The 26,899-nt window shown below is 43.0% G+C and overlaps 1 protein-coding gene across 1 annotated transcript in view; it reads right to left on the reverse strand.

Moving 5' to 3' along the window:
• Positions 1 to 26,899, reverse strand: part of Piezo2 (piezo type mechanosensitive ion channel component 2) — a 405,018-nt gene that overhangs the window by 14,436 nt on the left and 363,683 nt on the right. The window contains 13 exon segments of the mRNA XM_037197168.1: positions 161 to 308; positions 2,149 to 2,307; positions 4,473 to 4,687; positions 4,796 to 4,943; positions 6,054 to 6,186; positions 7,370 to 7,622; positions 9,992 to 10,174; positions 12,286 to 12,377; positions 12,380 to 12,543; positions 13,356 to 13,763; positions 16,255 to 16,422; positions 21,728 to 21,894; positions 24,209 to 24,375. Of these exon segments, the coding sequence (XP_037053063.1) occupies positions 161 to 308; positions 2,149 to 2,307; positions 4,473 to 4,687; positions 4,796 to 4,943; positions 6,054 to 6,186; positions 7,370 to 7,622; positions 9,992 to 10,174; positions 12,286 to 12,377; positions 12,380 to 12,543; positions 13,356 to 13,763; positions 16,255 to 16,422; positions 21,728 to 21,894; positions 24,209 to 24,375 (2,405 nt within the window).

The following is a 26,899-nucleotide window of genomic DNA, read 5'->3' on the forward strand; positions in this document are numbered from 1 at the left end:
GGTTGGGAATCAATGCTGTATTTATAGCCCCTGGCAGGTTTTCTCCTCTGCCTCCATCCATCCACTTGGCCACAAAACATGCAGCATCCGCATTAATCTTGTAACCGACCTGTGCTCAAGGGCGGCAGGCAGGCAGGAGGCACTTTGCTGCCCCCTTTACCTTTTCCGACTCTCGCCAGCACTTTAAGATGAAAATGTGTGCATAAATGTCCTCCACACAAATCCAGCTGGAGAGGCTCAAGGTCGTGTCTGTCCACACCCAGTCCATCACAGCCCGCAGCTCAGTCAGAAATGGGACCAGGCGGAACCTGTCGGGAACCACAGTTAGTCAGGCAGACATTTGGAGGGTAGACCCATTATCTACCTCACCTCAAGGGTTCATGCAACAATTTGTTTAAAATGCCATGAGCTAAGAAAAACTCTCAAGGAGATCCTCACAGTAAAATCCAACTGGGAACACAACTGCTTCACTCTATAAATTGAGTATACGGGTTAATATTTTTTTAATTCCTATTTTCGCTGATGGGACTTCATATGAAAAGTTGATTCCGTTTCTTTCACATGTGTTTGTACTGTAAGAATCAGAAGGCAGAAGGTTGGTTGAGTTCTATGGCTATGTTGATGGACGAGTCAGTAAAGAGTATACATCTGATAAAGATGAGAGGAAATAGGGGAACGCAGAGGGACCAGAGAATGTCACTGGAGCCAAAGAGAGGACTCATGATCAGTGGCTTGCTAGGTTAATGAGGCTAACTGCTTCTGCCGAAGCCTCATCGTTCAGTTGTTTTGGGGAATGGGCTAGCCTATGCTCCGGAAGGCTCTGAGGAATATTCCAAGCTCTTTGAATAATACAGATTTTTTTCCCAGGCTAGGGAAGTAGGCTGATTCTAGGATCCCCCACAGCAGTTTTGTTATCACTAAAACTCCTTCCTTGGGCTATTTCAGCTCTACAGATTAAATAGTAAGCCAACACCTGGAAGAAACATCAGGCCCAGGCCTAGGGTAGTGGAACATGTGGTGGATCTCAACATCTGAATGCACCCAATACCTCTTCTGAACTATCACCAGGGCTCACGACTATTGCTGTGGAGGGACCAGCTGTGCCTACAGCCACTTCGTCTCTTAAAACATGGTATAACTTTTGGGGAACACAGGGTATGTTGGCATGGAAATCGTCATGTGGAAGAACTAATGGAGCTTGCTTGATGAGGTATCAGAAACGGGCAGCATGATGCCACCTAGGCTTCTTCATGGATGAACTCACTGCACACATAGAACTCCAGAGGTGTTCTGGAAATGGCTGATCCCAGTCACATGTCCAAAAATGTATTAATACTTAAATATTATCTATTTTTACGCTGCTACCCTTTTATTGTTTGAGAATCTCATACATGCATATAACGTGTTTTTATCTAATTCATCTCTCATCTCCTCCCCTGTAATTCCTCCTCTATCTGTCTCATCATATATTCCCCCAACTCCATGTTTCCTGCTATATTTTTTAAACCCATGGAGTCCACTTAGTGCAGTCTACATGAGAATGTGTTTAGGATCATCTACCAGGAACCTGGGTAGCCTTCCAGGACCCACACCCTTGAAGGAAACTGAGTCTCAGTCTCCCAGAAGTCATCAATTGCCAACAGCAATTCAGCTAGTGGGACCACATCTTGCTTGCTCTAAGAGTCGGTCTGGACCGACTGACCTTATGCAGCTTTTGTGTACACTGTTTCAACTGTTGTTAAGTTCACAGGTGCAACTGTCTTGCTGTGTCCAGAAAACACCATTTTGTTGCAGTCACTCCACTGCCTCTGGCTCTTAGGATCTTCTTGTGCTCTCTCTTTCAATGATCCCTGAGCTTTGGGAAGAGGGGTGTCCCCAATTTTTATCCCCAAACATTATCCTGGTAACTAGGCAAGTTACTAACGTGAAAATTAACCCAGTGTGGAGGACTCTAGGGCATTTTCCTGGCAGGTATTCAGTGATTACATGTGGAAAAGTGCTTAAAGCTGGCAATTGTGTATTGCCGACACTCAGACTTTCTGGGTGCCTTCCATCCCTGCCTTCTCTCTCTCCTCCCTCCTTGTGGAAGAAACACAATGCTCCCCGCTGATGCCACTCCATCAGGCAGAGACAAGGCAGTGCCCTCACCCTTGAAACAGGAAGAGGTTGACATAATTGTAGCTCTTAGTGAGGAAGTTTCCGAGCACTCGCGTTGGGTAGCCGCAGCGGATTTGATAGGCAGACAGCCCAAAGTACACACACTTCACAAAGTACCAAAGCTGAGCCACCAGGTTCTGGCTGAATTTCCTAAAAGGCAAAATTATAGAAGGTAAAAGAATGGGATACTTTCCTTGTACAGAAGGCAACAGTTTAGAACAGAAAACAAACTTCCCCTCTGCCAGTTAAGGGCAATTCTAAAGAATTCTCTACCTAGTGGATTACTCCCAAATCAAAAGGTAGGGTAAGAAAATCTAACAATCGAAACAGAAAAATAAACCTCTTAATTCTGTGAATGGAGCATTATTATCATTTAGTTTATAATACTAAGATTACATTAAATTATTGTTAAGTGAATTAGTCAATAAACATTTTCGTATAACATATGTGATATGAGTACTGTAGTTCAAATTAAAGCAAACTCTTTAAGAAATGACATTTTAACTTTAAAGGATCCATAATTTGGAATATGTAGCAGAAAGCATTCTGAGACACTTTTATGTATCAGAAAATAAATGGGTAAATTCATCGTTTGCCTTGATCATCGAGTTCGGCTAATTGGTTTAAGGCATAGATATTATTAAATATTTATAGGAAATATTTATTATATATTATAAGCTAACAAATAAGATTCCCAATATGCTTCCAGCTATAATATTTGTTCAGAATAGCTGCCTTACTCAATTGTGTGATCTGAGGTATTTTCTCCTTCTCTGCATGGCGGGATACAGACTTTCCTGGACTGTTGGGTGGCTTCGGGATGACAGTTCCTTGTTTATTTAGATTCACTTGAGATTCAGAAAAATTCCCCTTTCTTTTTAACGTATTCATACCCTCATAGTTATTGTTATACAACAACGTGAGAGTAAACAGAAAGGGTCAGAGGCCAGATGCTCCAATGAGAGCTATAGCCACTCACTATTAGGGGCACTTTGGATTTCCTCACTAGATGTTTCATCTGAGGCAATTTCCTTATGTGGTGCAGAAATATTATTAGCCAGCCCAATCTATAGATTGTTCATATGAGTTCACTAAGGATGACTCTGAGGTTTGGTCAGAAAGATCAAACTTGCTATTAAACATGAGGACTTTCTCAGGATGCTTGGGGGTGATTTAAGTCACAGCTAAAGGAAGCATTTGTGAAGGAGACTCTGAATATAGCATTATTGGCTTGGGAACACAGATGCTCAAGCCAAAGGCCGAGAGAGCTACACCATGCTGTATACATAAATTCTGACCTCTTTCATAGTAGGTCATAACCTCAACACTGATACATGACCTGGACACTTCCACATCCATATTCTATGGACTGCTTTTTCTATAACCTGAGAGAATAGATGCTTTCTGTTTATAGTAATTCGCTTTGTTTTTCTTTCATTGATTGAGTCGTTCACACACTAAGCACTAACTTGATCACAAGACTCATTTGCAGTGGAAGTGTGCGTTTCCAAGACCATATAGAAGACAAGAAAGAACTCTGGGTGGGGCAGAGATGGGAGAAGCGGAAGAGATTTTGAGGTACTGGAGAACTCAACTTACTGAGGGCTTTTAGATCTATATCCGATTCTAGGTGTCAGGGGAAAATCAGTAGCCACCTTCAAGCCCTGCCCCTAGTAACCTTCAGGCTGCCTTATTCTTGAAATATGGTCTTGCTGTATAACCTAGGCTGGCCTCAAACTTATGATTGCTTCGGCTCCTGAATGCTCGGATTACCATGTACCCCAGCTTGCTTGGTAGAATCTACCCTTTATAGACTCACCCCAACTCTCAGTCTATTTTAACCATTAGCAATAGCTGTCCTGACAGAAACAACATCATTTCATAATGGGTCTTCCTGGTCCCCTACATGTGCTCTTCAGGCCCCATTATCATCCTTGTGGCAGACACTATCTCTTCCCCCTCATCATCTCCCAATATGTCTTTCAACCAGCTGAATAACCACCATTTCTCATCAGCTTCTCATGTGACATTGTCTCATGTCCTCTTGCCCTCTGAGTGGTGCACCTAAGACCAAACTCAGCTCCTCTCAACATCAGCTAGGTTGTAGAGACAAGCACAACTCAAATATCTTTGGTCTGCCCTGGATCTGAGACCAACCTTTCTCTTATTCTGAAGTCTTTGTTTCTGCAAATGGGGATGAAATACAGTTCAAGCACTAAGGAGGACGAATCAACTCCTACTCTGCATTTGAACTGAACCCCACTGAGATCCTTGCCTTTCACTGTCCTGCTGGATCTCTGTAGGGGAGACCTTACCTCTCAGTCACACTGGGTAAGATGAAGAACATCCAGAAGTGAATACCAAACACGAGAATGACCTGGAAGATGACCTTGCCTAGCACAGTTTTCCTGAGGTAGAGTGCACGGTCCACCACCATGGTTCCAAACTGAATGAGGACCATCACCAGGAATGGCCCGGGGACCTGGTCTTCTGACAGAGAAGAAGTGATATCTGCAGCTGCTGAGTGTTTCTGGGGAGGAAAGAATGGGCTAAGCCTGAGTGGCAGTTCCCAAGATGGAAATTGATGAGGGGGTAAGGGGAAGTCAGTAAATGAGGGGAGACCCTTGCCCCAACCTACCCCAAAGGCCCAGAAGCCAAAGACGATGATGATGAAGTCCACAGTGTCAGCCAGGAACATCAGCACATACACATCGGTTACAGCACTGTAGTCTGGGTGGATGAGGTCATAGAAAAATTGCCGAATGGGGACATATATTTGCAGAGTCCTGCAAGACAAGCCCGCTTGTTTCAGAAGGGCAGGAGGGGAACGTGACTGATACCACTCTAATTCCATTTCTGCTCCTCTTTCTGTACAGGTCCCACCTTCTTCTTTGAGCTAGGCTTAGGCAGAATCCCCGGGAGAGACCCCTGCTCAAGGAGTACAGATGAGCTTGTTGCCAAAGCGGGTGTGACCCAGAGGGTGCCATGACTCTTCCTTTACTTGAAGCGTAACAGAGTTGCATAAAGCCCTACAAGCCAGGTACTGGGTATATGGCTGCTGGGTCTGGCTATTCACTCTATATGAGCCTGTGCTGCAGAATTCTCTATATTTTACCCTTGTTTTATGTAAAATTTGGGGTGACACTATGGCTGAGGCCAGAGGAGGATAAAGTGAAGGAGCCCATGAGGATGTGAGACCTGGCAGTCCAGATCTGAGCATCTATGGCTTCTGCCTCTTCTGATTTGGAGTCGTATGCCTATCATGGTGTCTCTTTGCTGCTCTTGGTGTCTCTTTGCTGCTCTTGGCTTTTGTTTACTTTCTCTGCCATAACCACTGTGCCCACATGTCTATGGCTTGTCCTTCAAGCCCCTACCACACCTTCGCTGTGATTTGGGTTCTGCATTTAAATCAAAGCCCCATTTAAGTGCTGCAGGCTCTCCAGGTCTGAGCCTATCTATAGTGAGGGCTGGCCCTTGCTTGGTTCACATCACAATCCCAGCTCTGTTCTGTCTTTCTCCATGCTGGTGCTTGGACATTGCCTCTGTGAATCACCAGCAAGTAGAGGGACCCGTGAAGAAGGCTAGGGACTAACTGTAGGATACTAAGTAGTCTGGCCTTATGCCATCCAGCTCCACCTCTGGAGGAAAGACGGCACCATGGCTCCCATCCAATGGGAACCTCATGTTCCTCTCTGCCTCCCTGGGCTTTCAGAAGCAAAGCCTGAAAGACTTAGGCACTTCCTAACAGATGTTCCTACAGCAATGCAACCATGCATCACTTTATCCTGTCGTCACGGCCCTTCACTGAGTTCTTCACCTCTGGTTTAGAGGAAGCCATTGGCACCAGTTCCCCAGCCCAGTCAAAGTGCACAGCGCACACGTTTCTACTCACTTACTTCTTTATGGTAAATGCCTTTGCCTTGATTAAGTGCTCCTGAAGCTTCTCCATGTAAAGTTCTCTTTTGCTCTTCTGTTTAATGCTCAAAACACTGCTTCCTCTCTGGCTACTGTTTCGGGTGCTTGTGCTACCTAGAAAGAGCAGGAAAAAGAAGAGAAACCACAGCTTAAAGGCTCCCAGTGGATCTGTCAACAGAAATCCATTTGGGCATAGGGTTGGCTTTGCCTGGACTAGAGGGTGCAAGGCACATGTGGCTTTAAGAGTGACTACTGAGTGTTTAGAAAGTGAACCTCTATGCTGCCATGAGGCTGGAATTGATATGTGGGTTCATGCCTGGTGGGTCTTCTCTGCATGATTCAGGAAGAAACATGTAGGGGAATAATTTTACTTGTGTTCAGTAGTGCTTTAGGTCTTTGGCTTTTCCAGATGGGGGTGCGTGACTCAGACTTATTTTTGTATCCTATTTTCTCCAACTGTAAAACGAATATGACTTGGTCTCCCAGTATGTGCCTCAAAAGCAGGTTTTGAAGATAAATGCATGGGTCCTGAAGAAGCATCAGACACGAGCCCATGACTACCAAGGCCCAAGTACTTCCAAACAGTAACTTTCTGATCGCACTCAGTGTTCAGTAAGATATCAATAGCCAGCCTAGGAAATAACCGCACAGTTTTGTTAAAAGTCCCCAACTGAAGCTGATCCTTGTGGCACATGCTTATAATTATAGCTATCTGGGAGGTTGAAGTTGGAGGATTTGAGAGTTCAAGGCCCACCTAGGCTACAGAGTTCAAAGCCAGCCAGTGGAAGGAAGGAAGGGAGACAAAACTCAGAATACAAACTAGTAAAACAGAAAGAGGTAGGGATAGAGCCCAGTGACGGTGCACTTGCCTAGTACACAGTGAGAGAGACTCTGGGTTCAGTCCCCAGTATCTCCCTCCCAAATCTCCATTGATAAATTTTAAATCCACTTTCAAAATCTATTATGACTTATATCATACCCAGCAGAGGTTTTATAGTTGATGAATAAATTATCATATGCCTCACGTGGCTACACATTAGGCTGTGTGTGGGCTGTCTTCCTCTATTACCCGAAGCCCTTGGTCCCTGGATGGACTTACACATCTTGAACTAATGAAGGAAGCTACATAGCTGAAACAGGATCCGAACTTGGGCCTGTCTGATGCCAAAGCATGATTCTTCCATATTACAATAGCTTCTCTTGACAGCACCCACCCACTTCCCTCCCAGATGCAGAGGCACCAGAAAATGAAGACTGTCTGGGGCTTATTTCAGCCTACAGGCCATATAAGAGATACCTCTTTTGGATCTATTTGAAGAGAAGCTGGACTGTGGGGAGATCTGGGAGCTGCTGCAGGAACGTTTTCTCCGGATGGCCCCTGGCTGCTCTGGGAAGGTCACGTGCACAGACTCCACAGAGGCAGCCAGGTTGATGGACTTCAGTGAGTCTGAGGAGCCTCTTCTGCTGTGATCCATGGAGAGTTCATCATCAGACTCCTCCTTGTCTGTGCCGCTGTCAACAACATCATCCTCATCCCATAAGCCATGACACTGAGAAACAGAGAAGGTGACAGCTGAGGCTAGCATCTCAGGGGGGGCAAATGGCTGTCGTTCTTACAGTATCGATTCCAACATTCAATCCCTTGAAATTGGAAATCCAAGGGAGGTGTGTCTCAGGAAGCTTGTACAGAACTGTGTGAGTGTCCTAGGAGAGTGGAGATGGTTGTTGGTGACGAGAGTTTGTATAATTAGCTAAGACAAGGTAGGTAAAGTTAGGCAGATAGAGTAAGGATGAAATGATAGCTTCTTGATGTGTTAGAACCTTCTGGAACATATCAGAGTACTCACTAGAAATAGCCTTGGCTCGCTTACTATCCACAGGTGAACTCAACCTTAGCATCCCATATTACAAGTGTCTCCTCCACTTTGGAGGATGATTCTGTCCTTCTCCCAGCCCACATTGTGAGCTGAGCCTTGGCTTACTCAAGACTCAACAAAACTGCCAATATTCTACTCAAAGTTGGTTGACCAGGTATGAGGCAAAGATTCTGGTGCCTACTGCAGATCCTGATTTATGCTGTAAGAAAAGGGGATAAAGAGCTCTTAATGAGGGAAAGAATGTACAGATCAAGAGTCTGAGAACCCCTGGGTTTTGCTGGAGAGAGATCCTGTTTGGATCACACATGACCTGCATGTAATGTGGCCCAGCTGTGTGTGACTCACTTCAGTGAATCACTTCATCCTCCCCTATGCCCCAGATGCTCTGTCTTTACATTTATTCCTCAACCTTGGCCTGTTCCTCCTGCGAGTCATAGTTATAAAGAACAAGAACGCTGAGCATAGTGGTACATGCCTGTCACCCTATAATTCAGGAGGCTGAGGCAGGAGGATCATAACTTTGATAACAGCCTGGCCTACACAATGAGTTCTGGGACAAGTTTGGATGCTGAGCAAGGCCCTGAATAGATTAAAAATGAAAACAAAACAAAGAGAAAAGCAAAGCTCTAAGTTTTATTCTAAAAAGGATCTGATAAGGGCTGACAAAGGCATGATTTAATTAAATAATTATAAACTTAAAATATTTTGGAAAAGGAAGCAAGGTAGAAAAAAGCAAAACCATGACAGCAGGCACAGCAACTTTGAAATAAGCTGTATAGTGATTTGTACATAATTATAGTGGACTGGCTTGTTTCTGTTAATAGATTCTCTGTTTACAACTTGCAGTATGTGAGAAGAAAAACATCCACATGATTGTTAAAAAACAGCAGCAGATGGGAACAAATATAGAGACCCATAGCCAGACATTATGCTCTAGAGAGACCCTGGAACACATGGCTCAAAACAAGATGTCTCCATCAAATCCCTCCTCTCAGAGCTCAGGGAAACACTCAGAAGAGGAGGCAGGAATGGAGAATACAGAGGGGACAGAGGACACCAGGAGAACAAGACCCTCTAAAATAGCTAAGCAAAGTACATATGAGCTCACAGAGACTGAGGCAGCAATCATTGGACCTACACAGGTCTGCACCTCTGCATATATATTATAGCTTTTGGTTTAGTATTTTTACGGGACTTCTGAAAGTGTGAATGAGTGGGTCTCTGATTCTTGTGCCTTCTCTTGAGGCTCTTTTATTTTTCTGTTGGCTTATCTTGTCCAACCTCAGTATGATGGTTTTCATTTCGGCTGTTTTACTTTGTTATGTTTTGTTGTTATCTCTTAGAAGTCTGTTCTTTTCTAATGAGAGACAGAAAGGGAGTGAATGCAGATGGGCAGATGGGAGGGGAGATGGGGAAGAACTGGAAGGAGTAGAGGGAGGGGAAACTGCATTCAGATTATATTGTATGAGAAAAGAATCTATGTTTAATAAAAGGGAACATATATGTATAATACATGTATTATATACATATACATACACATATGTATATTATATACATATATAATGTATGTGTGTGTTGGGGATGTATGTATATAAAATAAAAGGGTAAGTGTGACTGGGGCTGTGTCTGGGATGCATTGCTCTGCACAGGTCTTCCTCAGGCCATGGGGCCAACAGCTTCCTCAACAATGAGATTTTATAGGCACAGTAGTCCGGGACTCACCCTGAGGTGCCTCTTCCTCACAGCTGTAGCTTCATGATAACAGACTGCCTGGTAAAAGCAGTATCACTAGAAGATGGGCAGGGGTGATGGGGAAGAGAGGCAAGGTGTTGTCTCTGAGTGTTCTCTTATGCTCTGACTTAAACTAGTGCTGAAATGATGCTGAATCTCCTTCAAGGAATGCTCTGCAAATGCTGAGCTGGTAAATGCTCAACCCTGCCATCGGCCCGACTGCCAATAGTGGTCCCAATGCTTAGGATCTTCAGCTCTGTTGCAGACAAAACTTATCAACATGGGGTTAATGAACTGTCAACACTAGGTACCTTCAGAATGGAGCGATGGAAGAACAGAGCCAGCAGCTGAATGAGGTCATAAAGAACATAGCCCTCTTTCTTCTCCACTCCTATGATGTTCGGTGGAAAGTAGGGTTTGTCCTTGTTCAATTCCAACTCCTTATTCCAAGGAAAGAAGCCGAACTGGAAGAAATATTTTACCACAATCGCCACCTACATATGGATGAAAGAAATAAAAAAAAATCATCCCTTCTAGGAATAGCCGTACATGAGAAATAGTGACGTAAGAATTAAGAAAAACATGGCTGCTGCACAGTTGTAGTGGTAGAAATGCTCTATGTGGAGTGATGGATTATTACCATGTATGATGATCTTAAAACTATTGGGTTTAAAGTGTTGGTAGCGTGTTTCTCATCTCCAGAATAAAAGCAATGCTGTATTACTAAAAGTATCAACTATGGTGAGACAAAGCCACTGGATCACTCCTGTTTCCACCGGAATGACTGGTCATTTTCTGTTTTTGAAGAGGCAGTTTCTATGTTGAGTTAATTATACATTTAATTATCCAGGTATTAAAATATGGAAGTTAGGACAAACTTGAATATAGACATATTTATATATTATATAAAGCTTTAATTTATACATTTTTCTGAAATACCATGCACTTAGGAATGGAGACTTGATGAGGTTTTGTTAATTTATTTTGGTGTTGAGGGGACTGCTATAATGTAGTCAGACATCATTTTTCTTTTCTTTTGTTAGTTTTCTGAGACAGGGAGTTTTAGAACATAAACTCCAAAGGGACCCTGAATTTCTTTTCCAGGTGCCTCTGCCTCTCAGAGCGTTGTGCTTACAGGTACAGGGCCACCACTCCTGGTTTATATGGTGCAGAGGAACCCAGAGCTCTGCCTCTCTGAGCACTGTGATTACAGGCTCTGGCTATCACGCCTGGTTTCTATGGTGCTGAGGACGGAACCAGAGCTTGTGTGTGCTAGAAAAGCACTCCTCAGCTCTACACCAGGAAGGCCTGATGCATGCAGCATTGACTTTTCTCCACTGTATTTCCTTCCATATCCCTCTTCGGACCACTGAAAAACAGAAAGATTTGTCCCTACTTCTTCTATCGTGTGCAAAATGGTTCTTGGGCTTCTTCACACAGTTGACATTATACAGGGAAGCAATGTCACTTACATAACCGGATCTCTCATTTACTTCACTCTGAGACAGAAAATTAGAGATCCCTACTTAAGCAAGAATATTTTTAACATGAAAGCCATGTATTTCTTGCCCCATTTCTACTCCCTGTTGTCCTCTATGACTCACTTAGCTAAGAACAGGGATCTAAGAAAGCTCTCCCACATGGCGGAGTTCGGTCCACAGAATGGCACCCTCTCCCTTAGCAGAGTCATTCATCTGTATCCTGGAGGGATGTAATGGAAGTGATGTTCAGGAATGGTTATTTTGGCCAGACTGTGAGGGACAGGTCAGAGTAATGGACATGCACTTATCTGTGAATCACTCACTCATTCTTTTAAATCACGGCTATGACATACATAACACCAATACTTAATCCACACAGTTTTGAGACCATTTGCTATAAAATGTTTCCATCTGACTTGAATTACTCACAAACCTACGGTATTTCCAGATTAAAATGGCGCATCTTTCATGAGCACTGTACTGTAAATATTCATCACAGTGCTGTTCAGAGTAAACTTTCCCTTCTGAGTCTGGGAGGAAAGTTGGTCTTCATCATAAATGCCACAGCTCCAAACACTACAGAAGCTTGGGCACAGTACCTGTGAGCCTCACCTCCCTGCCCCGGGGTGGAGTTCTTATGGGACTTTGCAATCTTCTGTATTTCACAGGAAAGACGGAAAAGAAGGTCCTATGTATGTCCCTCATCTCCAACATGTCCTCCTGCCATTTAGGTTTTCAAGTGTTCGTGCTGGGATGCATGGAAAGTGACTTTAGGTTGCAAGATGGAAAACATGTGTGCCACTGCATCAGGCTGTATTCAAGGTGCTTTGCCATTTGTTTAATTCTTAGTCCATCTGATACGCACAGATACAGGCACTCTGCTTGATCTGGCAAAAGACTGTTATTGTGACAGTGGTTAATACCCCAGGTCTCACAGGAAGGCTTTCAAAGCCCTGTCTCCAACAATTTTGCATCCTTTGATCAATTACTGAATCCCACTGAAGCTGTCTCCTTGTGTGTTTTAATTGGGAACAACACCAGAACCTGTATAAATTGCCAGCCCTAGGCCACTATTGCTGATAATGATTGTTAGTCTAAGTTGTCCATGCAACAGAATGGCCTACCTCAGTATAGACGATGGCCATCATCCAGAAGCGCCGGCTGGGCCTGGGGACAGACAGCATGGCCCAGAGGAAGATGAGGATGGGCAGCAGAGGGTGATGATGGAGGCAGAGATCATATGGTTAAGGATGATCACGAAATAGCACACCATTTCTGAGCGGGCTACCAGAGTGTTGTACATGGCATAGAACAGCAACAAGAACCGGGGCTGGTCCACATAGAATTTCTCAGATTCTTCAAGCTCATCATCATGGAACATCCTGTTGGAATGAGCACAATTGGACACTTGCTTCCACCTTTTCCAAATCAATGACTTGCACTGATGATGATCTCTTGAGTTGTGTATCTACACATCCTTCTCTGTGTGTGTTTATCCATAGGAATATAATAAGACAACCTCATACAGGTTGCTTTTTTTTTTGATTGTTTGTTTTTTTGAGACAGGGTTTCCCTGTGTAGCTTTGTGCCTTTCCTGGAACTCACTCTGTAGACCTCAAACTCACAGAGATCTGCCTGCCCCTGCCTCCCAAGTGCTGGGATTAAAGGTGTGTGCCACCACCGCCCGGCTTATTTTTGTCTAAAACACTTGGGAAGTGTCTGAGGCATTGAAGGCCTTCATATCTTGGATTATTAAATTACATAATGAAAAATCTTAGATATGGAAATTAAATTTCAATGTGCAACTAATTTATGCCTTATATTTACCATATTCATACAGTCTGAAGATCATTTTACAGAATATTTTCCAATGGTTTTATGTATGCACAAAGTTTAATGACATAAATTCATATATCTCCTGTACTGTGTGGATGCTTTCTGAGTTCTTTTGGATTTCAGAGTATCTTGGGTTTTCAAATTAGGGATGCTCAACCTATCTGAGACCTTATTATAGAAAGAGGTATGAATACAAATGTTATTGGATAGTTTTTGCTGAGTCAGTCACTCAAGTCACAGTGCTGTCCCAGGATTGTATGTTTGCCTTGTATGTCTAGGGCTTTGTGCATATGTGACTAGAGTACACATGTTTGTGATAGTTCCCAGCTAAAGCTGGAGGCCTGCTTCCTTCTCTTACTTGTTCATCAGCAGCTCGCTGGCTGTCAACTCATGAGTCAGAGGTGGTAAGATACTTGACTCCAGCTTGTCGGTACGGCTGTCATCAGGGCTGACTACCATGTGGTTCTTGGCGCCAGAGTCATCTTGTGAGGCAAAGGACAGATGCTCAAAGCTGACAGCCTTGCTGTAGGAGGGTGGGGCCTCTACATCCCCATCATCTGTGGAGAACTGAGGCAACTCCTCATCCGGAGTCAGGCTGACCTCCTCTACCTCTGCTTCATACTCTGCCACATACTCCTTGTCTTCTGCATCATGGAGCTCAGACTCCAGACCCTCCACCACCTCCTCCTCAGCTTCAGCCTCCACCTCCTCAATGGTTTCTGTTGTTCCTTGGCGTGAATACAGCATGGTGCACTGTGTGGGCTCGCTGTTAGGAAAGAAGATGGGCAGAGTGCTTGTCTTAGCATTTATACCAGCTTGGAACCTGTCCAGTCCTTACGACACCACCTCAGAACTCCCAAGTAAAAACCTCAGGCATGTGAGAAAAGGAAACACCCCCATTTTGTGGATCCCATGTGCTTTGTTTCTTCCAGAATTCACTCCCAGTCTGCAGAAACTGCAAGCAGTAGCCTTCCAGATGCAAAAGTAGGAAAGTTAGCATTGCATCCTTCCAAACCAGAGCAAGTGACATACCCTGCAAGGAGCAACCCAGTCTATGCATAGAAGTGTTCAAAACAGGATCAGTATTCACAGCCATGAGCTCCAGGTTCATTTCCAAATCAGCACACATTGAGCATAGCATACCTACCGCCATCACTCCTTAAAGAAGAGAGCATATGGAAAGGAGAAGCCATGCTTGACTGTTCATAGGTGTTTGAACAAGATGTGGTCTAGTCTCAGTCCTGCACAAGGGACTTGCCTAGGCCATTGAGGGTGACAGAATCCATCAGATACTGGCTGAACTCAACAAGCACATGCTTTAAAAATCCCCCTTCTCTTATGTTGATCTCTTCCTTCTTTCCTCATTCTTTGCCTCTATCTTCTTGGTATAAGCACCTTTCCCACTGAACCCTTACCTTCTCTCCTGTTCTCAGACAGTTCTCATGGGTTCTTGGTCTTGCACTTGGGGCCACCCATCTCTGTCTCTTCCTAAGGTGGCCACCTTCTCAGCTGCTTGCTCTAACTCAGAGCTTTTTCCTATTTTCACATGCCAACATCTCTCTCCATTCCTTTCTTTCTTCTTCCTTCCACTCATTCTTTTTTTAAAATACATCCTTCCTATAGCTTCCTCTACATACACTTCCCTGCTTTTATTATTTCTCCCTACTTTGGTTGCCCCCTGTGGCTTTTCTCCAGTGCTCCTCATTTCCTTTCTAGCTTTTCCCCTAGCTTTCCCAGTCAAGCCCATGCAAGAAAGGTTAGAACTGAAAACAAAGCAGCCATATTGAATTCACTGCATGCTGAAACCCATAGCATGCCTTTTCTGAACTGTTTGGCCCCTGAAGAGGAGACAGATATTTGGGGTCTGGTGGATGCAGGAGGACAGTGTGTCAGATTCTGAAATACATGTTGCTGTCACACTGGCATTTGTGAGTAAGCAGGTTCCACAAATACAGAGATTCTCAAATGCAGGATACCAGTATAGGCATGTCAATGAGTGGTGAATGAATGGTTGACACACCATCTGTGGCATCTTGTAACTCAAGAGCACTGGGTGATCATGTAGGTGCTAAGCAAGCTCGGGGCTTTGGTCCTAAGTTTGTTACCCACCACCCTCCACACCCCGCAGAAGGCTCTGAGAGAGCCCTCACTAAAGTTGTGCTAAGACTTATCTCAGTAACACACAGCCTCCCAAGAAGCCATCAAATTGACCAACACCCCAGGGAATGTTCAGGTCATGGGAGTCGGACCCACATTAGGTCTAACTTCCAAAGTGCCTGTAAGTGACGATAAGCATGCTCTCCAAGGTTTAGGGCACCTGAGGATCTTAGAGATGAGTGCACTTTCAGGACTCTTCAAAGTGGAAGGATATAACAAGCTTGCACCTGAAAGAGGATGTCTCAGAAGGCAAAGCATATTGCCTACTCCAGACCCCAGTGGGCCATACCAGAGTGTTAACATAGACAACTGCTAGCAAAAGGCAGACATACCTCTGTTGTGTGAGACTACCAGATCAGAATAGAGTTGGCTTTGGCTTGGTTTATTTTCATGCCAGAATGAACAACAGTATAGTCAGAGTCCCTGAGAACAACTCTAATATGTGTTGGGGGTGGGGTAAGAGTTTTGTAGTTCTATGCAGATAATTTCATTTCTAACTGAATGTTGCTTTCTGGAAAGATTTAATGAGAAAACATAAGCCCAGAATAATCCTTTCCAAACAAGGCAGATGGTAGTCTATAAAGCTGATGTATGTTTCTACATAACATTCTTTTCAAAAGTCAAAGGTAAAATATATTCAATTTTCCTGTTAGGATATACATGCCAAATATAGACGGATTTTGCATTAACTGACAATGTCTATATTTGACAGACTTTTTCCTAATATATATCTGATATGTATATATAATTATAATTATGTATGTATATATAATTATAATTATATATATCAGATATATATATCTTTGAAAATGAAAAGTGAAAAGTATTTGTAAAATGGAGGACATTTCCAATCAGGGTTTTAAAGGAATGCCTAACAGACAAAATGAAGGTAGAGTTTAGTTCAGGGAGTGTTGTCTTGGAAACAATTATGTCACAGAAAGTGCTATGCTTATGCATTTTGTTAGTCATGCAAATTCTTAAAATCAAAGCAAAAAAAAAAAAAAAAGAACAATGGCATTCATCTCATGAACTTATATTGGCAATGACATCCATGGGCAAGGGGTAGAAGGTACGGAACAAAGCATGCACAAGTTAAGCACCTGGATGCTACACTGCCACTGTCAGCTGATGAGGAAGACATGTCCATGCTGACCATTTTACGGAGCCTAGGCCGAGCGCGCTCGCTTGTTTTAGGAACAGAGTCTTGTCCATCTAAATCATCAAGGGTGGACTGCCTTGAGATCAGCAGGGTTGCTTCAGTGTAGCAGCTAGCAGCGCAAACAGTTACAGAAACACAGAGTTAAAACCCAGTGGTGCACCAAGTCACACAGGGACAACTGACCACCAACACACCGCCATGCGGCAACCACACACAAGAGCGCCACCAACAGGACGATCGTGGCAGCGGGGTGGGGGGTGGGGGGTGGGGGGGTCCAGGACAGGGGAGGGCCTGTTTGGCGGGATAAATACACAGAAGAAACTGGAATTGAAAAAAAAATTTACTGCCTAGGGATAAGCTACCGAATGGCACTCTCTCTGGGCAAGACACGAAGCAGTGTAAGGACAAGGCCCAGGAGTCATCTTACAGAGTTCATATCCTTGTCGCTTTGCAGTGCGATTGGTTCTTTTGTGACTGAAGAGGGTATTCTTTCTTTGGAATTGCAAGCCCAAGTCCATGGAGAACAATTCTCAACTCAATTGCATATGCCGAAATAACTGCATGTACAGTTGGTAGAAAAGATTTTAGTTTTATAACACATTCTTCAAGATGAGAGCTGGAAGCTCAGGAATGCCACCACACACTGAGTCTTCCACCTCCTTTTCTGGACTCATCTGGACTAAGCCAAACCAGATTCCTTGCATGTAGAAGAGAGGCTGATCTGATAGGTGACTAGATATCAACCAACATAAAAAAATTAAAATGGCGTCAAACAACAACAACAAAGGAATTCTAGCAATGCCAGACACATTTTGTCTGTTAATATTTCACTTTAACTAATTTCTACTACAAATCATGCTTCAAGTTTGGGTGGGTGTCCCAAGGGAGAGAAGTCATTGACTAAACTGACTAAATCCCTCATTTCCTGGTACCCAAGGGAACAGCCATAGTGGAGCAGAACTGAGATGTCTCCACAGAAGGGGCACAGCAACTTCCAGGTGGCAGATTTCAAATGACAGCCGCCCTTGATACCTGGGAACGATCCTCAGAAAGCAGTTAACAGCACTGGCAGCAACAGAAGCAATGATAAGTCACACACCCAACTTGACAAGAAACTGTTAGAAATTAGCTCACCATCTGAGCCTGGATTTCAAGGATTTCCATCAAAGGAAATCTGTATTCATTTGCTAAATTCCCATTCTGAGTCCATCTACTGTTGTCTTATGAGAAATTTTTGTGACACAGATGTTGGGAACAGAAGCTGTAAAGGGAACAGGCCACACTGTGGTCATTCTTACTGGAGGAGGCTGGCCATATGGTCACCAGACCTGTCTGCCCCACATGTGCAGGCATCTGAAGAATCCTCTGAGTGACATGCTACCTCTCCCCAGGGCACGGGGTCCCTGAGACCTCAGTGGAGATGGATTTCTCTTTGAAAACACTGGGAGTGTTGCTCAGCCACTATGAAGGGCAAATTTGTTGATTCATGAACTTCTCACAAAGTGAACTGAGCATTTCCTTTTATTTCATGTTAAAAATGAAAATCAAAATATATTACAGGCTATTTATAATGATTCCTGGCTTCTCATTTATTACAGTTTCATAATTTTGCACATATTTTAACATATTTAACACTGTTTTCTAAAAGTGTGATATATAAGTGTGATAGCTCATGACTCCTAATTTTTCATCCTGGTTGTGGTTTTCTATTTAGGTTATATTTAAAGGCAATTGCTTGGTTTTATTTGAACTGGTCTTTTTTCTCTGTAACCTCCTAAGTTTTGATTTACAATTATTTAATTTCTTAGTTGAACATATTATAAATTGTTATGTAATTAAAAATCACACAAATAGGAATCGTGTCTGTCAGTATATTTATTTTTACTTTATATTTTATTCATCTTTTTTATTCCTTTTTTCAGGGGTTGCTTCTAAAGCAGCTATCCTAAAACAGGCCACATTAAGGGAGTCTATAGGAATCTTAAGTTCTGTGGGAAAATGTATTCTTGTATATTCCTTTTGGGAGATGACAGAGGACTTCTTCAAATGTCAAAAGACATGAACATCGTTATTTACCTTTCTTTTCAGTTGTCAAACTTTGGGATTCAGGTAACAAAACACCTCTTTATTAGATAATAAGTAAAAAAGGAGGTAAGAAGGAGGCATTGAAGAAACATTACAAGTCATATTAAGGGACAACATCTCTTAACGAAGGAAAAATGAAAAGGTTTAATAAGTTAAATAATGTACATGCATATAACTATATTCTTCACTGTGTGCATGGCAATAACTATAGTTGAATATGAGTGTGACTTTTGTACTAGTAAATCACATTGGTCTGAAACTCTTTTTGGAATCAAAAACAATAAAAATACAGTTTGTATTAGATGCACATATGTAGAGAGGTGTGGTCTGAAGCTGAGGGACATTTACAAGTGTTATGACACATGACATCACCAGACGGGCTGGTGATGGATGGAAGCCATCTGGAAATGTCTCAAGAGAATTTCGGTGTTCTGCTCCTCCTATTGTTCCCATGATTTTTTTTTTTTAATGGCGGTTTGGTTATCATTTGGTTCTAAAGCAGGTGTATTTGGAAACAAAGATTCTTTTACTTACCTTCACGTACCCCTGCATAAGAAGCAGCATTAGTCAACATTGAGAGTGTCCCCGGCATCCACACATGCCTACCTCCTCCATCTCGTCCCTGTCAGTCTGCACACACCTGCACACTTGTGCACATCTGCCCTGCAGTCTTCACGTAGCATCATCATCCCTGTTACTATTCGGGCATCTGGGGTTAAACCTAGTGTCTCACACGGCACTGACCTGCATTGCACCACTAAGCCAGGTCCTTAGCCCACTCTTCCCTGATGAAGGGAGGAGAAACTGTGAGCTAGGCTGAAATAGGTAAGCACTTAAGAAGAATGGGGGGTAAGATGGATTTTAATTTATGACACAGAAAATAATTAGTGAGAGGATGATTGCATTTAAATGCTTTGATTTCTACATGTAGAGAGACTTGTTGGAACACCATCAAATAAGAGGATTTCTACCCTCTACCCAGGACAGAAGTCATGGTTTGCAAAAAGTCTAAATGAGCTATAAAATAAACAGTGAGTTTGTGCTTCATTAAAACCTGTGAGAGAAGAGGAGCAAAGCTTCCCTTTCACAAAGACCACGGGATGGTCTCACAAGACACACCAAGTGCTAGGAATGGATTGAGAGCTTTCATTGACATTTCCTCTTTATAGCTGCTGCTATTACTACTAGTTTCAGAAATTATGTCTGAGAAAAGTAAAAAAGTGTGGGCAGAAAGAGAATGGAAAACAAATGTTACCACTAGGGCACTTTGTCTTCTAACAATTATTTTATTCTAGAATTAAAAGGCATCTTAAACATCATCTCAATTAGGAAAATATGGTTGACCTTGAAACCCTAAGAGGAATCTAGCCCAACTATTTCTTCTTTTCATGAAGACCATATTAGCTGAAATATTTATGATTTTACAGCTTAAAAATAACTAGAGTATTCTCAAGTTGAGGAAAATATAATCCTTTTACTATTCCTGAAAAGACCTTAAAAGAATATTTATTTGGAAAGAGAGAAAGAGTTATATCCACGAATAGTTTTTTTTCTACACAAAATCAATATAGGCAAATATATATGTATATATATTTTTAAATGAAGTAATCTATTTTAAAACTTGAGGTTTTTACATATTTACATACGCATATATAATTTATGCATGTGTGTGTGTGTGTGTGTGTTATGTATTTGTGTAAACAAAACATATTCTTTTTCCATATCAGTAGATTTGGATCTGTGTCAAAGGCAAATATGGTGGCTTGTTGTATTTGAATTTCTTTACTTGGTCAACTCAAAGACAATAATTCAGCAACAGATAGAAAACTATACTTCAAGGTAAGAAATTCTCTATTTAACTACTCTTCAATGAATATAATTCTGATTTTCAGGACTTTTTGTTTGTTTGTTTGGTTTTTTTTTTCTTTTTAATCTCTGGTGCTAGTGATTAAATCCTGGGCCTTGCATGGGTTTGGTAAGTAAATGGTCAACTGAACTACATCCTCAGTCCCTTTGATTTTTTAATTTCTACTTTTGAGTTTGGTATCAATAAAGTGATATCTTTTCTACCCCCTTTTCATCCAGAATGAAATGTAGCCAGTATTTGTGAAGGAAAAGTATGGTCGGCAGCCATTGTGCCTACTGGTGTATGAAGTATGAGTCTGGGGCTACCTGCAGGGTCTCCTGCCCTCCCTCAGCAGGCAGAGGAAGCCAACAACCTTGTGTCCCAGAGCCTTCTCAGATGAAACCACTCAGGGGATGACTCCTATTTCTATATGCTTGTTCTAGAATTGAGTTCAGGGCCTGGCCTAGCATAGGGGATTATTTTAGCTGTTATATGAAAAAATATACATAACTATCTTCAGAGTCATGGTTCTTGGCCTATAAGATAATTGCATGGTGCAGTTCACCCAGTCAGATGGTCCCCCTGGGCACTGCCAATTTTCTTCCCAAGACAGTGAGCTGGGATTAGCCAGTCCTACACAATGGACATCAGTGAGTAGAACACCATGTTGCAGTGGTTCCCAGGGCTTTCCTGGGTGGACAGTACACTTGCTTAGGAAGAAGGGAGAGACATTAAGAGACAGTATAACACACGGTGGTGGTCCAAAACTTGGGTTCTGAATACCAGACCCTGGGTCTGCTTTTACAGACTTAGACCATACCTTTTAGCCACTGTAATGAATTTTGTCTGTAATGAATTACTATCTGTAAATGAATTTTGTCTTGGGAAAATATGGATAATAATGGCACAGAGCATTTTATATGGTTTTAAAGGATGAAACAAGGCTGGCTACACCATGTACTCAATGTGCCACTACCATTAGCATTGAGTCAACTGTTGTCCTCCTGTGAACAACGCATGCGTGACCATAAATCTAGAGAAGAGGGAGGCTAACAGAATTATTTCTGAAATTTTTATTCTAAACTTTGAAGTAACAGTTCTGAAAAGGAAAAGGTCAGTGATATAAGCAGAAGGTAGAAAATGCTAGAACAAAGATAGTTTGTGAAACAGCCATTTTGAAAGGCAGTAGAGATCTAGCCCCTACATAAATAGTAATGAGTAAAATCCAAATCTTATAAACCTCCAGACTGTGCCAGTTGTGTAGATGAGTACTTCAAGCTGTTCACTGTTGGTGTCTGCTTTTATCCAGCTCAGCCTCAAGCAGGACAATATTCCTTCAACATTGTTGTATGGATGTGCAGGGCCTAGGACACCATCCATGTTTTTGGTTAACTTTCACTTCATGTGATCACTTCTCACATTTGCTGACATCTACCTCATTCACTTTGTCAAAAACAAACCAATTGTTTAGAAAGTAAAATACCTGGAGATACTGTCATGGGAATCTAAGCTATCCATCCTGTGAGCTGCCTGGGCCCTGGAATCAGCTCCAGGGTGCTCGTCAATTGTGTCCAGTCCTGATTCTCTGGAAAGGTTCATGATGTGGTTCTGGTAGTACATGTGGATACTTTCCCGTGTTGGAACATTGCCCTGTAGAAAAGGGGATCACAAAGCACTTGTTTGAACAATGCCAGCAGTTCTCAATATTGACAGCTCTTAGCACTTACACACACAGTAAGGACTGATGAGATGCTAGTTAATTTAGGGACTAATGTCAGGTCTTTTATGGTCATTAGTGTTGGTCAATATTATTAGATGTGATGGTTGATCCTCATTGTCAACTTGACTGGATTCAGAACCACTTAGGACATACTTCTAACATATCTCCAAGAGCATTTATAGAAAAGTTTAACTGAGGAAGGTGGACCAGTTGTGAATGTTGGCAACATCATTCCATGGGCTGGACTCCTAGGCTGAATAAAAACTGAATATAGAGGAATCTAGCTATGCTGGATAGTTTTTTTTTGTCAATTTAACACAAGATATAGTCATCAGAGAGGAGGGAACCTCAATTAAGAAAATGCCTCCATAAAATCAGGCTCTACACAAGCGTCTTAATTACTGATTGGTAGAGAAGGGCCCAGCCTATTGTGGGTAGTGCTATCCCTGGGCTGGTGATCCTGGACTCTATAATAAAGTAGGGTGAGCAAGACAAAGGGAGCATGCCAGTCAGCAGAGCAGCACCCCTCCATGGCCTCTGCATCAGCTCCTGCCTCCAGGTTCCTTCCCCGCCTGAGTTCCTGTCCTGACTTCCTTGGATGACGAACAGTGCTGTGGAAGCATAAGCCAAATAAACCCTTTTCTCCCCAAGTTGCTTTGGTCTGGTGTTTCATCACATTGATAGTATCCTTCACTAAGAGACCAGCAGAGTAGCAGCATTCATCTCTGCCTCAGCTTCCTGCCTGTGGATGCAATGTGACCATGCCATACTTTCCCATTGCCATGCCTTCTCTGGCATCACCAGGATACACTATAGCCCTTCAAGCTTTGAGACAACCCTCCTTCCACCTTTAAATTGCTTTTCCCAGATCATTTACCACAACAAAAAGTAAGGTAATAATACATTGGGTATAATTTTTACATGAGAAGAATTTTGCTGTACAATATAGTAGCCACTTTTCCAGAAGTTAGCTCAAGCTTAGTGGAGAAAATTATCAAATATGCTTTTGATTACATTAATTCATCTAGGTGATTTATGTTCATTATTAATTTTTATTTTATTTTTATATATTTTAAAAATGTCCCCAACCCAATTAAGGTATAATTGACAAAACTATATGTGTAAAAATACTTACCTTTAAATACAATCTAAAAACCATATGTAACATTTGTATATTTTGTTAGCTCTTCTTATATCCTACATTTTTTTCTGGAGGTTTCAGATCAAAATTCCCAGATTAAAACTATAATCCTTTATGGGGGCACAGCTAACCTATGAACTCTAATAGAAAAGATAAAATGAATAAACTGGGGATAGTCCAAGGACTCCTGGTGAGCATGTGCATGTGTGTGAGTGCATGTGTGTGTGTGCACGTGTGTTCATGTTGTTTATGAGCCTGGGATAGACCTCAACACACAGAACAAAGTGGTCATATAACAGCCGGCTAGGAAGAAAGGATTTTATTTTAGAGTTTTAGATAAGGCTGTCTAGTTAGATTTTTACTGATGTGCTAAACACCATGTCCAAAGGTAACTTGGTGGGAAAGAGTTTATTTAATTTTACAGTTTATAATGCATCACTGAAGGAAGCCAGGCAGGAGCAAAAGCAGAGACCATAGAGGAGTGCTGCTCACTGGCTTGCTCCCATGGCTTCTCAGTCTTCTTTCTCACACCACCCAGAATCATTGACCCTGGAGTGGCATCACCCTCCATGTGATGTGATGGGGCCCTCCCACACCAATCATTGATCAGGAAAATGTCATCCTGACCTGCCTCCTCTTTCCAAATGCCTCTGACTTATGCTAAGTTGGGGGAAAAGCAAAACATAAAACAAAAATGAGCAACAGGAACAACAAAACAACTAACCAGGACACAGGCTGACAATCTGAACTCTGAATGTCCCTGTGTTTGAACCCCCTTGGGTGCTGACGTGATGCCAACAGGTGGAAAATTCTGCACAAGCGCTCCTGTACAGTCACAGTTAAAACACAAGCACACTTGAAGTGGTCTACAGAATGACCTTCAAGCCACGTAGATGATGAAACAGAAGTCAAATTTCATGTTGGTATTTGGGTTCCCTCCCCAAGGTGTTCCATTATGTAGGTGAAAATATTTCAAAATCCAAACCCAAAATTTAGAAATTTGAAACCCCTCTTGCCCCATGCATTCTGGGCTGGGATGTCCAACCCACGTGGACTTGACGGCTCTTTGAAAGTAGCGAAAGGAAGGTGGCCCACAGCATTACCTTCTTAATCTCTCGGGTCAGCATGCACCTTTCAATCCTCAGAACGGTGGATATGTCGATGTGTTCCCTTGAGATGGAGTTGAGCCAAGTGGTGAAACTATCCACCGTGGCCAGGAATAGGACCCAGGTGAACTTCAGAATATTAAATATCCTCTTGATGATGTTATCTGGGCAGGAGAAGCGTGACACAGTTTCAAAGGCAGGGAACACAACGGCACTACCAAGGGCCGTGCTGTTGTGACACTGTGAGGTATAGCACCCCCAGATCTGGGTTTTGCAGGATGTCCCTAGTGTAGACTGGGCTCCTTCCACTGAGAGGCAGAGGGGAACTGAGGCCCAAGCACCTGTGCAGTTCTCCACACATGCAACGGCAGGACTAAGCCAGACTCAGGTGGGATTTGTCATGTCCACCATAACAGGTTTCCAGACGTCAGTCACTCAGGGTCCCTGGGGGCTAACAGGACTGCTGTGGATATTGCTCTGTATAAATAAAACACTGATTGGCCAGTAGCCAGGTAGGAAGTATAGGCGAGACAATCAGAGAAGAGAATTCTGGGAAGTGGAAGGTTGAGGCAGAGAGACGCTGTCAGCCGCTGCCATGAAAAGCGAGATGTAAGGTACTGGTCAGCCACGAGCCATGTGGCAACTTATAGATGAATAGAAATGGGTTGATTTAAGATATAAGAACAGTTAGCAAGAAGCTTGCCACGGCCATACAGTTTGTAAGCAATATAAGGCTCTGTGTGTTTACTTGATTGGGTCTGAGCAGCTGTGGGACTGGCGGATGAAAGATTTGTCCTGACTGTGGCAGGACCAGAAAAACTCTAGCTACACAGGACCCCTGAAAATATCAAGTTCTGTGATGGTTAAGTGCCTTACATATGTGAAACTCTAACTATACTATCTATATAGGATCTCTATATACTCGCTCTCATAGTTTGAACCATCTCTATATTACTTTTAATATTTGCCATTAGGCATACTCTATAAAAGTGGTTGTTACACTGCATTATTTAGGAGAAGACAGAAAAAAGGCCCATATATACTCAGTACAGATGCATTCCCCCCCCCCAAACATTTTGGTATGTGGTTGGATGAGCCTGTGGCATATGGAGCCTCTACCCATCTAGAGACCTGACTGGAGGAGGTTTAGTAAAGTAGATTGCAATCCATAGGTTCACCTAGTATCAACTCAAGACTAGACAGGGCCCCTGCCTGTCTCATGGGGCCCTTTACTGCTTTTCTACAAGCATCTTAGGGATCATTGGCGGGACCTGTTTATTGTCCTTGCACTCATACCTCAGCCAAACCAGCTTAATCGTTTGCAAAGCTCACTTCACGGGCTGCGTGTGCTCATTGCTACTGAGCCATCTCCCTAACACAATTTTATGTCAACCACAAAACTCTGCACATGGGAGCCATCATCTCCAGTCAGCAGAGGCCCTGGGATGGCTGGTGTGAGTGAGTTTTGTCCTGGACTGTAGCCGTGACTGGAGATCCTGGAGAGCCGTCACACAGCAGCTCAGCTCAGCTCAGGGTCCAGTTGTGTTCAAAATGTTGACACCATGCACACACATCTCCCAGCATTCTCTAGAGGCTATGTCTAAGGCCCTTGAATGCTCAGAAAGATTGGAGGAGGTTCCACAACCGGTGACCTCACCCTTCGGAGCCTCACTCACCTTTTAAAAAGATGGGAAACTAGGAACAACATGGATGACCACAGAGGACATGGTGTCACACTAAAATAAGCCAGGTGTGGAAAAACACACGCCAGATGATACCACTTACATTTGGGATCCAAACTAGTGATACTCACAGAAACAGAGAGGAGAGCCATGAAACAGAGAGTCCATGGCCAGGGAAGGGAAAGACTGGGAAGAAGTGGTTCAAGGTAAGGTTGTAGTTACACGGGAGAGTTCTATCTAGAGGTCTACAGATGACAGGGGGTGGTAATTAGTAATTCTGTATTATGCTGGGATTTCCAACAAGTAGACCTAAGGTGTTCCAACTATGGTGGGGAAGTGGACAGACAGGTTTATCTACTGGTCTACAGCAGTCACTTTGCTATGCACAGGTATAATGAAACAACGTGTTAAATGCCTCTTACTATATACAGTGAGGAAGAATCTGAACAGAAGGACTGTATAGTTCTGTCTGTCTGTCTCAGTCACTTAGGTAAGCTGATGATCTCTCAATCACATGCCAGCCCCACAGGCTCCTTGTCTACCGGGATCAGAAGTGACAACTGAAGGACTTGTCTTTGCTCCCCACTAATCTCCTCTCTGACTGAAAGGCCACAGTGTGAATCGGAGTTTGGCTTTATGATGAAGGAACACAACTGCTCTGAACCAAGCGGTCTAGGAGGAAGGACAAGCTTACTTCTAGTAAAATTTTGCTCTTTTCAAGGGTCAAACAAGGACTGGAGCCTCCGAGTGAATGCCATACCTGATGGGGGACGTGGTGGGGGAGGCAGATAGCAACATGTGAGGACCAATTGGGGCTAGAATCTTTTGTTCTTTATTAAGATTTTTTTAAATTCATTTTGCATACTAACCACAGATCCCCTCTCATCCTTCCTCCCACTCCCCCTACCCAACCTATCCTGCATCCCCCCCTCCAAAAAGGTAAGGCCTCCCATGAGGAGTCAGCGAAGCCTGGTACATTCAGTTGAGGCAGGTTCAAGCCCCTTCC

Source organism: Peromyscus leucopus, chromosome 19, assembly GCF_004664715.2.
Source record: "Peromyscus leucopus breed LL Stock chromosome 19, UCI_PerLeu_2.1, whole genome shotgun sequence".
In the NCBI taxonomy this organism is placed as follows: Eukaryota; Metazoa; Chordata; class Mammalia; order Rodentia; family Cricetidae; genus Peromyscus; species Peromyscus leucopus.